Source organism: Tiliqua scincoides, chromosome 5 (genome assembly GCF_035046505.1).
Source record: "Tiliqua scincoides isolate rTilSci1 chromosome 5, rTilSci1.hap2, whole genome shotgun sequence".
Lineage (NCBI taxonomy): Eukaryota > Metazoa > Chordata > Lepidosauria > Squamata > Scincidae > Tiliqua > Tiliqua scincoides.
Window position 1 is genome coordinate 15,143,737 of NC_089825.1, and position 13,861 is coordinate 15,157,597.

General features: G+C 40.5%; 1 protein-coding gene across 4 annotated transcripts in view; it reads left to right on the forward strand.

Annotated features, from left to right (window-relative positions):
* The window catches only part of PARD3 (par-3 family cell polarity regulator), a 647,691-nt gene that overhangs the window by 469,422 nt on the left and 164,408 nt on the right, over positions 1–13,861 (forward strand). For all 4 annotated transcript variants that reach the window (XM_066627797.1, XM_066627794.1, XM_066627795.1 and 1 more), the window contains one exon: positions 9,429–9,530. In XM_066627797.1, the coding sequence (XP_066483894.1) occupies positions 9,429–9,530 (102 nt within the window). The remainder of the gene's footprint in view (positions 1–9,428; positions 9,531–13,861) is intronic.

Sequence of the window (13,861 nt, forward strand, 5' to 3'; positions counted from 1 at the left end):
TATGCATCTTTGTTATGTATACTATAAAGATGCCTTCCTTTAAAAAAAACAAAACAACTATAAACAGCAGTTAAGATCCCAGGTGTCTGTGCTGTGGCACATTTTGACATCGTATGTGAGTGCCATTGTTTTCATAGCTTTCAGGTAAACATTTTTGCAAAGCGGCAATGAACCTTTGGCTATGCAGTAACTTTCAGCAGCTGATGATGGACATTTCATTGCCATTAACTTTTGTAACCTCAGCGTCAACTTTTGTTGGATGGGAATGCAAGAAAATGCTGCTGTTCATAAAACATATTGAAGTACAGTATGGGAAGCTCCTGTACTGGGAAAACATTTGGGGACTGTCTCTGCCTTTCTTTTCATATCAAAATAAATTGACCAATTAATTATACCTTATAAGTCTGCTTTCTTCCTTTGGGGGAAGATTCATAGCTCAGTAGTGATTTCCTTGTGTGAGGCTCCAGGTTCATTCCCTGGCATCTCTAGTTGTCGACATCTACTTAACATCTTGAACTGCAGAAATTCTGCAGCCGGAATAGATAGCCCATTTCTGTATGTACCAGTGGCACAGTGTAAGCGAATTTCAGATGTGTTCTCCCTTCACTGATCCCTCCCTTCAGCACTATTTCAGAGATTTTCAAAATGGTGTGAAACCAATCCATATTAATTTTCCACGGTTCAACCTTAACCTGAGATCAGCTGACTCATTATCTGCATGTACTTATTTCATGATGAATATGCAACAGCTGCTCTGCAAACCTGGGCACTTTCTCTAGATAAATTTGAAGCAGTGGCTTTTGGTTGATTGGTTGAATTGCCAAGGGCAAATTAATCAAATAGTACATCATTGCAGATATTTTTCAAGACCAGTCGGTTCAATGTACCATTTAGTTCTGTGTATTTCTTATACTTTTCCAAAGCACAAGAAGCCCAGATAGCTATTAAAAGAGCTATGTGGCCTTTATGATCCTGAAAATATCTCTTTGCCATCTATTGGAAAGTGTTGGGAAGCATTTTCTTCATAGAAGAATTGATGGAGCTTAAAAACTGGAGGAGCCAAGAAATGGTTGCCATGCTTGTTTTCTGTAAAAGGCATTCATAAGCATCAAAATTAAACATACAAATCAGATTTCAGGCTATGAAGTAATATTATATATTGCTTAATTTATTCAACAGAGGATATTCCTTAGGAAACTTGCATCAACAAAAATTCCCCCCCCCCATTAATTGACAGGAAAAATGCTGATGTTCTTAATCTTACAGATAATGAAGTCTGCAGGGAAGTTTCAGTCTTTGGGAGGCTCCAGGTGAACTGTCAGGAGTTTGGTTAACATTTTATGTACCTCTTTAAACCTTCACTGAAGGGTTTTTTAAGTATAGTACCCATTGCCATAGCTGTTATTCTCAGAAGGTGACCTTTTTCATCCTGCAAAGTTGCCAGTTCCTGGAAAGACATCCAAATTTCAAATTTGCCTGACTCAGTTTTGGGAAGTTGGACCAACATGTGGTGAGCTGTGGTCCTGTGTTGCAGCAGTTGAAGTTTTTATGCCAACAATTGTGGGAGGAGGGTTCCTTTAACTGTAAGAGGAATATTAAGGCCTGACCAACTATGCTTTCCACATGTGTGATTAATTGATGTCAGCATTTGTAAATATCTTAAAAAGGGGCAGCCCTACCTCTTCCAGCCAGCATACTGAAGCATATATGATTCTCATCTCAATAGATTTGTCTTGAAATAACTATTATTAGTTTAGATTAATTCTAATCTAACTAGATAAGTTGAAAGAACTGTTTACAGGAGAAAACATTTTAGAGGCCTTTTTTTTAACCATTAGGAAGCAATCAAACCTTGTACAATAATATGTGTAATTGTTTGACTGAATAAAATTGCTGACAACTTAGGTGTCTCCACAGAGGCAAGTCCACAGCTACTTTGCACTTGCTTTTCGTTGTGGATAATGCAAAGAGCCACAACCCAATCCTGAACTTTCTGGCACGTGGGACTGCATCGGTGCCGATAATGTCTGCCATTGCATCCAGTGCACCCCAGACAGCCATCGCTGCCTCCTCAGGAGAAGGGGATCTTTGTCCCCTTCCTCCGGCTAAAGCTAGTAGCCCAGTAATGGGGCTACTCAATTCTATGACGACCAGAAGGTCGGCATATAATTCAGAGCCTCCCTGTCAGGCAGTGTCCACTGGTCCCACCTCCCTCCCTCCTTCCATCTCCTCCACCCCAGAATGCCTCTTCCCCACCTCTACCCCCACCCCCACCTACCTCTCTGCTGCCCAGCAGTCCATGCAACTGGACTGAATATTTTTTCCAAAATGTCTTGATGAAAATAGCAAATTGTGGTGACGTGTTTTTATTTCAAGGGCTCATTTTAATCAATTATAATCACTTTAAAAATGCACTAGGGAGGTTATATAGTGTTAGCAGCTGCATTCACAGTATTATTATTTCTAACTGGAAAAGTAATCTATTTTAATTTCTGTAAAATATCTTAAACACCAAAATGTAGTGTTTTGCTTTTTTATTTGGATATTTTAACACCTAAAAGGTGGAATGTTGTGCTTTTATGCATTTTTAACAAAACAACACAGACACACACTCTATAAGTGATAGCTTATTACACAGTAAGGCCACACCTGGAGTATTGTGTCCGGTTCTGGTTGCCGGATCTCAAAAAAGACATAGTGAAATGGAAAAGGTGCAAAAAAGAGCGACTAAGATGATTACTGGGCTGGAGCACCTTCCTTATAAGGAAAGGCTATGGCATTTGGGCTTCTTCAGCCTAGAAAAGAGGCGCCTGAGGGGGGACATGACTGAGAAATACAAAATTATGCATGGGAAGGATAAAGTGGATAGAGAGATGCTCTTTTGCCTCTCACTCAACACCAGAACCAGGACACATCCACTAAAATTGAGTGTTGGGGGGTTAGGACAGACAAAAGAAAATATTTCTTTACTCAGCGTATGGTTGGTCTGTGGAACTCCTTGCCACAGGATGTGGTGATGGCATCTGGCCTGGATGCCTTTAAAAGGGGATTGGACAAGTTTCTGGAGAAAAATCCGTTACGGGTTACAAGCCATGATGCGTGTGTGCAACCTCCTGATTTTAGAAATGGGCTATGTCAGAATGCCAGATGCAAGGGAGGGCACCAGGATGAGGTCTCTTGTTATCTGGTGTGCCCCCTGGGGCATTTGGTGGGCCACTGTGAGATACAGGAAGCTGGACTAGATGGGCCTATGGCCTGATCCAGTGAGGCTGTTCTTATGTTCTTATACGATTTTCTTGTCTTTCAGTACTAGGGGGTCTGTTTTCTGTGCTTAGATCAGCGCAACTCAACCCCAACTTGTCTGCTCTTTGAGCTGTCTCCAGGAGCTACTTTCAACAAGGTTTAGTTTAGAATTCTTTCACGCTGGCTTTTGAACCCAAGCAGATTTCCATTTTTGAATTTAGCTGTGCTAGTCCCATGTCACTGGAGGGAATAACCTTATTGATGTGGCTGCAAAGTGTGATTCATCTAATTTGTATTTCTTATACAGTTCCCTCCTGGGATTGTACCCATATTTTAAATGGTAAGAAAATCATGGCAGCCAAATTTTGGAAGGCTTGTTGGCTTTGACATGTCAAACTGTTGTGCTTAACAAAAGAAGCTAATGGTAATGTTCAAATGGCCTCTTCTCATCACAAAGCTGCTTGCAGCTCAATCAGTCTCCTCCTCTTATTTTTAATATCAGAGTTATTCAGGCAGAGGCAGTCGTCCTAGTATTTCTCATAATCAGTCCTTGAGCCAGATGCAATTTGCAATTTGTAGTATTGTACTTGGAGATGATAATGCATTAAGATAATAATGCATTAAAATGTACAGAGCAGTAAATTAGAAGTACAGTAGTCAAGCGGAAACGTCTGAGAGCAGCAACAGCCTGCATGCTCTCTTCTAAATGTCCACAAGTGGCCACTGCTGATTTTAAAAGGGGTGTATTGCTCGTTTACTTGAATCTAAATTAGCAGTTTTAGCCATCAAAATCTACCATACTTCAGACTGTACAATTGAATGGAATGGGAATGAATACAGAATAGCCAACTTGACCAGTGGTTTTTTATATACCTTTAGCATATCTGTGGTGTGGTCTTCATATTGCGCAGGTATAACCTTTACCACTAATGGCAAAACCAGTGGGATGCCATCAATAAATGTCCAAATGTCATCCTAATTTTGTTCATTTAGTGGGTGTATCAAAAACAAGGCTTGATGATACAAACCATTTCTGACATTCCCTACTCTGCTGGCCCTCCTTAAAATCATAAGAATTACTGGAAAATATCACCCGTTTGACATTTACATGACACATGCACACTCATGTACACAAACATGATGTATTCCTGAATGAATGCTACATGAAAATACCTAATGTCTTACAGACTAAAATTGATGCCCAAGTTGAGTCTGTTTTCTCTCTCTTATTTACAGCTGTTTAATAGCTGTCTCAACATCCTGCTGTTGGGATCTCTATAGAACTCCTAAGTGTTTCATTAGCTAACAAAGAACTGTAGCCTTGATTGGATAATACTGCCTGGAAAGAGAGCATTTCTGAGTGCATTAAGTGACAGTAATGTAAGGATATGTTGTCCATTAAGACTGCATTACCCATTAAAAGCTGGTTTAACTTGTTCAGATCTCCAAGCTGTTCTTTTTTTAAGGAACAAAAAAAGATCAGCAGCTGTGTACTGTGCATAGTTCAGCCTACATCAGAACTGAAACATGAATGTCTTCATATGTTAAAATGCATAGTTTGGGCATGCAAGCTCCAAAAGAGCTTTTGCCATTCCTAATCAGTCTTCAAACTGCACTGGATTTTACAGCATCTCCATTCAACTTCAGTGTTCTTTTTCAATGGTTGCTCTCATCATTGCTGATTATCAAGATTCTTATGTCTCAGTAGAAATTCTTCTCATGTATAATCTGACTCCTTGATTCAGTCATTGATGCAGCAATCCACTATTTAGCATTTTACAGTTCACCCCCTTTCATTTAATTTATGCAGATTTACAACAAAAAATTTAGTAAAGCTGAACGGACAGAAACACAAGCACAGTGGCAAAAAAAGTCCTAGTTCAGAGCCCCTGGGATTCAAATAGTGCTGATTAACAGCTTTTAGGTATCCTCATTTGGAGAAGATTTGATAGTATATTCTACCAGAGCAATGGGTCCCAAACTGTGTGGCACTGCTCCCTAGGGAGCTGCAGAAATCAGCCAAGGGAGCTGTGGAATCTAAAACTTGCCACCCTATCCAATGTATAGGATTGCAACCCTAATGGGAAGCTGCAGCCAATGGACCAGTAGGTCAAGGGTGTCACCAGTTGAAAAGGTTAGGGAAACACTCCCTTAGAGTGATGTTATATAATGATATACATCAGGACCAGCCAATCCATAAGGCCTTGTAGCTAGTCAGATCATTGGTCCATCTAAATATTATCCACACTGCCTGCCAAAGACTAGGGTTCCATGCAGGGGTCTTTTCAGCTCTACCTGATGATGCCAATGGTTGAGCTTAGGACCTTCTCCATGCAACGTATGATTTCTGTGGCTGAACTACAGGCACACTGCCACCATAGGTTGCTGTTCTGCAGATATCATGTCATCAATGCAGAGCTTATGTGAACTTGAAAACTCTGTAGCGATGCAACGTCATTTTTTTGGATAGGATTCACATCCCTTTAAAAACGGAGGCACCGAAAAAGAAGTTATTGAATCTTCTGCTTACACTGGTGAAGAAAACCGCATCTGACTAAAGATTCCCAGCAACCTATCTGTTAATGGTGCAGAAGCCTATTCTAGAGGGGCATCTCCAGAACATTTGATACTGGTTGCTTAGTCTTTTGAATCTTTTCCTTGAGAGTGGAAGCTTGAACACACATTGCTGTTTCCATGGGGATGCTGACAAAAATGACCTCCCCAAGCCAAAAACATTCCCATCCTAGCTGTAATCCTTATGTGCGTTGCTGCATCCTCGTTTTTCCAGCTGTCATTGGTAGCTGTATAGAGATCTGTAGCAGAATTATGTCACAGTTCTCATTGGGAAGCACTGGCACTGATTTCTAGCATAACTTAAGATTTAATGCATAGGCAAGAACTCTTGCATTCTTCCAAGGATGTCCCTGCCCAAACACAAAGTGTCTGGTGTTTTTCTGACTTTCCCTTTTTTCCATTCATTCCAAGATCAAGAGATGGATTCATGGAATGGGGGTGGGGATGGGAGATGAAGGGCAGCTAGGGAAGTAGTGGAGCCCCAATAACACCCTTGCTGGAGGCAGGGTGCAACAAGTTGCCCCATTACAAAGATCTTTCACATAGCAGTACGGCATCAAATTCAAAACTGGGAATCTTATTTTCATGGCAGCTTCTACAAATGGTTTGTAATCTTGCAACTTTACTCTTATCGAATTCTGTCAACTTGTTTATTTTCCTTCTGTTTTGAAATTAATGCCCAGTGTCTGTTGTGAAGTGTTCACTTCAGCAAGCTGCCATCCTGTCATTAGGACTGCCCATTCTTAGATGTAACTGTAAGATGTCATGACATGGAAAAAGCTGGTCTAGAACCTTCATTAGGAGATGTAAGGAGAGCATAATTGACCTTCTCAGTGTATTGAATGACCCTGTCATTACACAGTCATTACAAATCAGTTGAGCTGAGAATTAAAATGGCATATGGCTTTGGAGAATTCAGAAGTAGCTTGGAACATGCTCTGAACTTTTTTTTCCCCCTGCAAAGGGAGAATGGGGATGTTTCACTCAGCCACCTTAGAATATCTTGGCAATTAGTGAACAGGATTTCAGCCACTCTCCCTTGTCATTTCCTCACCCTTTCAAAAGTCAGGATATTTTTAATTTGCAACCATTATTTCAATCTGTCATTTAAAAAAATTCTCTAAAAAATTGCTTTTAATTCCAATTATATTACTTGGTGAGCAGTACTTCTTTTAAAATTGTATTGAATATAAAGCCTCCATCTGGGAGGAAATAAAAGGAAAAAATCTGACAAAAATCTGATATTTGGTTTGTTGATGTCTAAAGGTAAGATATTCACTGAGAGTGAAAAATATATTAAGAAGAACAAAAATGACATTTTGAGGTACCTGGGGAGAAGGAGAAGCTTTACATTTCTCTTGGATATATTTTCCTAGCTGTGGATTAGATCTAGAGTGTTCGTATTTTTCATTTTCTGATGTGGAACTGTGATTTGACAAACAGGTAGATTTTTAAAGAAAATGATTATTAGCTAGGTGACTCGTTGAATGTTAGTTGTAAAAGTGAGACGTAAAGCAGCTGTCACAGAGTATAACTGGAGGTTGAATTGTGATTATAGCATATCTCAGTATATCTTATTCTCCCTTTTCGTTCCATTTTGTGTCATTAATTCGCAAAGTTATTCTAGAGTGCTTTGCTGGTTGGCAACCTTCAGTCTCGAAAGACTATGGTATAAGCCAAGAGCACCTGGTATTCCCAAGCGGTCTCCCATCCAAGTACTAACCAGGCCTGACCCTGCTTAGCTTTTGAGATCAGGCATGTGCAGGGTAACAGTTGCTGCTGCCACTTAGATTGCTTTGTTGAGATACATATTGTAAGAAGTGATGGGGACAAGCTTATGCTTGTGCCGTATTTTTCATGCTTGTCAAGGCAAAAGCAATGGATGTTTGGAGCAAGTAAGGTTGTCATTATGGCAACGGCATTGCTGGGGGTGGCATCACCCGGTGTAGAGCTCTGCAACCCAATAGTTTGGTGGTGATGGGATGATGTCATCACATATCATTTCCAGATTTGCCTTCGCTGCTCTGTCCTTCTTCTGCACCTTGATGAAGGCAGAGGGGCTGTCATTGCCCTGAGCACCTGGCCCACTCTGCATGGACTGCTCTGTGCTCTAGGTGCGTTCAGGCAGCAGTGGTAGGTGGAGGAGGACCACCACAACCTAGCCCAAGTCAAGCTCTGAGTGAGGGGCAGGAAGGCTGAATTCAGGAGTTGTGGCAGGGGAGGTGAGAGGCATCAGTGAGAGGGGGCACTCTTGGGAAGGGAAGGAGGGGGCAGAGCACCCTCTTATGGCTGGTACCTGGGGTGGACCACAGCCCCTGTTTCCTGTTGCTATTCTATTGCATCATGGCTCAGCTCTCTGGATTCTGGACATACCCTTTTGCTGGCCCAGATTCCTAGTTTTTGATTTTTTTTAAAATAGCAGTAAAAAATCCATCAAACAAAAATAAGCCTTATGTAAAGGCAAGAGCAAAAGACCTCATTATGAGACAAAACTGAAGAGAAGAGTTTCAACTTTTGCAGCAGAAGTTTGTGTGCTTTCCATGATCTGTTCAGGTGCTTGAGTAGTCATCTACCCAATGGGCAGATGAATTGTATTTGAGCGTTGTAAATGTGCCTGCCCTGGGCCTTTGAGAGTCAGATGTATGCAGTGTGTTGTTATTAGAAGGGCGCTAGTGTGTTGCAGTTCTCACGATGTTTGGGTAATATTCTTCAGAAGCAGAATATCTTCAGAAGCAGAATATCTTCAGAAGCAGCATGCCAAAGAATGGTGTTCAGTGTGAATGAGAAGGGTTTTTTTTTCTTTTCCTCCAGACTCCTCTGCTGAGCTAAGGTAACTGGAAGAGCAGTGAGGAAGGGAGATGAATTCCTTGTCAGGGCTTCTCCTGTGGCAGCAGCCTTGTCAAAGACTCCAACTCCCAGTGGAATAGAAGTGATTTCCATATAACTAGAACAGGGGTATTGAGGTACAGCCTGCAGGTAAGGAAATGTTAACCCCATAATCTTTGTCTAATATAATTTTTATTTATTTTCATTTATTACACCTATACTCCAATCTCAAAACTGTCAAAACTTTATGGAGCAGCTTAAATATGGTTTTGAAGATCTCCTATCAAAGCAACTTCCAGGGTTTAGCTTCCCAAGGAGAACTGTATCTTCATGTGCTTTCAGAGCATTCTCTAGCAAAACAGACCCCCATAGTATATTCAAAGTGGATGTTCCTGTGGAATGGGCTAGAATAAAGATCTAATGTTAACACGAATGTATAGTAGTGGTTTGACCCTTACACTTAAGAGGGAGGCATAAATTTTTGTATATTGTTTTTATATCTACAAGTTGCACTGATGAGCAATTAAACGAGAACGGCAACAGTTTAGTTGGGCATTCATTTAAAAATAGGAATCTCACCAGGAGTGCTACTAAAAATAGGAACATTTTCAAGGCTTGAACTATCTAAACATATATTTGTTTGATAATTGCCTTGGCATGCCAGTCTATCCCCATTGTATGGGTGTCGTCATATAATGAGCATGCAATTTCCTACGCAGAGAGTAGGAGCCCACACAGATCTTGTTCATTTTGACAAGTTAGAATTTCTGTCTTGTTATTAACAGGTTTGGCAAACATCGAAAAGATGACAAGATTGAGAAAATAAAAGTACAGGAAGCCGTTACTTCAGAAGAGGAGAGAATACGAATGAAGCAAGAACAGGAGAGGTAGACTTCAGTATTTTCCTTAAACTTTGGTAGAGAATATATTTTACACTTGCTATTTTTAGCTAAAAAATTACATTCCACTGGAGTTCATTTTTGGTCAAATGACTCAGATACAAATGTGCTTGTAGAACTCATGTAACTAATGTGAGGAAGCAGAATTTATATGGGACATGAGCAAAGATAATTTGACTATATTCAGAGGCTGTTATGGCAACCAGACATCTGCTTCACAATTTCTGTTTGGTTTATTTTCCCCTTCTCCATAGGGGCAAGCAGAGTAATACGTACACCTGTGCTAGAACTGATTGTCTAGACACTTTCAAAAACATTAATATTTATATGAAATTGGAATAAATTCTGTATCATTTCCTGAAAACCTTTGCATATCTACTTTTTTTTTGTTGCAAGTTGATTTTATACTGTGTCATAAACTGAATTTAAAACTTGATCACTGGAAATAAATTTTGTCACTGGAGATCAACCTTTTTCTGGTGTCATGTAATGTTGTGTAGTTTTAACTGGTTGACTGTAAAATAGGGAGTGGGTTTGGGGGGCTGGGTTATTTCCCCCACAATTTAGATTCAGATTTAGATGTACGTATAATCCAACACCTCAAGAGTCCCCCTTTTAATCTATGTATTGACTGAGCAGATGGGGGAAGAAGTGTACTTGGACCTGCTATCCCTGTCTCCATGTGGAAGGAGTAAAAGGGACTCCATGCATATGAACCTGTAAATGTGCAGCCTTTTCCACATACTTGCTAATCCTGGGCTCCATATTCCACATGCAGCCCTTTCACACCTTCTACTAACTATGCAGATGGAAGATGGGTTGGAGCCAGCAGGCACAATCCTGCTCCACCTCCATGTATTCAGTTATTGAAAGCAAGAACAGGGCTTTATGGTTAAGAGCTCAGTGTTGAGAGATATCCAAAATCCAGTCCTATGCACCCCATTCTGCCCACAGAGCACATTGCCATCACATGCTTCCCCATTCACTGCAGTGTTTAGTGTAGCTCTACACACACAGTTTGGTTGTGTGCATGGAATACTCTTCTAGATAGCAGTGAATGGGAAAGCATACGCTAATCAGCAGGAATGTGTGTGTACATACATGCACATAACAGAACCCCATGGATGAAGTTGATGGCCAGGTCATGCACCAAGTAATATGACTGTAATTCTAACTGCAGTCAGTGAAGCATAAATGTACATGAACATCTGAAAAGAGGACTACGTCCCAAACCTGCCACTACCAGAGCACTGCCAAACTATATTGAAGTCCATTATTCTGGTTAGCTTTATGATGTAACAGTTGGTTGTAAAATGCTGTCATTAAACCCAAAGCATTTTACTTTATTACAGGGAAGCTAAATACTAACAGTGCTGGCTATTTATAAATATAAAAATATTAATAGAAAATAGGTCACTGACTAATTGCAATGTGCTGCACTGTTGACAGTAATGAGGCTGTACCAACTCCTAGATTGTATTTTAATTGCACATTGAAACACAAATCGGATCCCTTTTTTATTTGCTCCATTAAATACCTTGGAATATAAATATGCATTTAATTTTATAAGCAGGACTACATACATCTACTCATTAGATTGCTAGTTTCGATTAGAAAACTCTCAGTACTTTGTGCCTGGATTTAAGCCAGCAGTTTTAAAATTATTTCAGTTTCAGCATAAAGCTGTTTCCTAGGCTGGGATCCAAATATGCCTGCAAGGATAAATAAGGTCCTTGTGCATACATGAGAAGGTTGACCATTTCAACTGCACCTCACAGGATACTACTCTAGATACTACTCTCAGTTCTGGAGAGATTTCCCAGGGGAAATGAAAGCTGCCAGGAGATTAGGAAGGCCCCATTTCTAGTAGAGCTACAACTTCAAATTAAGCAACCGAGGAACAATGGAGAGTTTCTTGCTCGTTGTGGATTTTTAATGCACTTTTGTGTGTGTTTATTTTTATTTTTTTACTTCTGGGAGGATACATTGGACTAATTTTAAACGTGATCCCAATGATAAAGATGGATTCATGTTTAAAGGATATCAAAACCTGAGAGAGAAAGATAAAGCTCAGTAACCAAGTCCTGGTAAAGATTATCACATGATAACTTGGATTATTAAATAATTCCCTGTGGTTGATAGAGACAGCAATCCATCTAATTTATCTTGCAATGCGTAGTTATAGCTGTGCTACGGTATGCATTTATGTTATCAAATGATAACTGAGTTTTGTGAATGCAGTGACGTTTTAACTTGCCCAAACGTCTCAGCTCTAACAGAAGTTGCATATGTTTTATGGAAGCAAACCTGATTTTGTCATGGAATGTATGCTCAGTAGGAAGCTGCAGCCAATTGCGCCTCTTTCCGGCAGGCATGTACAAGTCTCCAAGCACATGCATGTTGTAAATCAAACTTCATATGTTTAGGAATTCGCTTTGAAAATCTTAGGTATACACCTAAAAATGCAATGTGTGTAAGCAGCCCTGTTAGGTGGTGTCTACATATCTGTTCTCCTTTTTCTCCTGCTGAGTTGGATTTACAGGAACTTCACATTAGCATGACAGCCCAAATGAACTACCCCATATTACTGCACCAGGCTTACTATGGCCAAACTGCTTCAATGACCTGGGTTTGCATGATTATAGGGAACGTTTGTTTTAGAAACTTCTGTGCTACCCTTTTCCTTCTCTATGAAACATGAAAGAACCTTGCATGGCCTTCAGTCTCATGTCTTGGAGCAACAATAAAGGAAAGCCAAGGCCACGGTCTTAATGCTAACATGCTTTTGAATGTCATTTGCCTATACCTGACATATTCCAAGTATTGCCTTACTTAGCAAAATCTAAAACTTTATATATGTTTGTTAGGGTTTTTTTAACCACAGATACAAACCTCAAACCTCGTATTCTAGTGTTGACGTTTGTCCTTTCTTGTTCAGAAAATGTATGAGCATGTAAAAGCTCTCATGAGTGGGTACTGAATTCTCTCTGTATAGTTGGTGGGGGGGAAGGACCTTCACACTCCCATGGATATGTGTAAGTGCATATAAGTGTACTTACATAAGTGTAAGTAGCTGCAAACATATTTATCTTTGTTGGTGAGTGCGTATGTGTAAACAGTATGAGAGAGAGCTTACAACAGTGTTCCTGAACTACCTGATTAGGCTGTATATTAATTCTGTCATGCATGGATTTGCTTGCCAAACTTGCTAGCTGTCCTCATAATTGCTTGTCAAACTTCTAACCATCTTCAAGCCTCATAATTGCCATGTTGGGCTGATCCCAGGTTTTGGGGGACCCTGGCCCAAGAAGACATAAAAGGTGGTTCCCCTTGTGCCCCAGTAAGTCTTTCCCACACATACAGAGTGAAGTTGATGGGCTTGAGGCTAATCCCCTGTATGATATGGAGGTGGAGGGAGAGGTGTGATGTTGGCTAGAAAGATGGCACAGCAACATTAATTCCTAGTTATTGTCAACTGTTGACCCAATTTGCAGAGAAGACTTGCACAATTATCTGGAAGGAAAAAGTTGCTGCTAATTCTCTAAAGCAGTGATTCTGAATCTGGGGTATGTGTACCCCCAAGATACTTTGCCAGGACTTTTAGGGGTACTTGAAAAGAACTGAATAATGTGGAAAAAGGCAGGTCTGTATTAGAATGCCTTGCAGGGCTGGCAAGGTAGGAAGGAAGGCAGCTGGCAAAAGCTCCACCAACTGGTAGTTTTCAGTATTCAATTTGTGTATTAACAGATATGAATCAGTACTTGAAAACATATAAATTTGAAATAACAGCAAATATGGGTGCAGTCCTCACCCCTTATGTCAGCGCTTTCCAGCACTGGCATAGCGGTGCCAATGGGATGTGTGCTGCATCCTGCAGTTGGGTGTCACTCACAGAGGCCTCCTCAAAGTAAGGAAATGTTTGTTCCCTGAACTCAGAGCCGCATTGCCCTTATGTCAGTGCTGGAAAGCACTGACATATAAGGGGTTACGATTGCGCCCTAAATTATTTAAAACATTTGGTTAATATGAAGGGTATAGTTCATGGAAAGGAGCTGCCAAGGAGCATGCAAGTGGAAAAACATTGTCAACCTCTGCTCTAAACCATCTAGTAATAAGGAACAGAAGTACCCACCCAAAAACTTGAGTCTTCTGCCTCTGGATGTGCATCCTTAGGCCCAGAGAGACTCCAGTTTCTCCAGTGAAAGCTACTTCTGCTTTTCCCATGTCAGAGAGGGGGCAGTAACGATACTGGCTGATGCTCCTTTTCTCAACCAGCTAGGAAAATTGTTTAGGCTTATGCTCATTATGGAACATGTGCA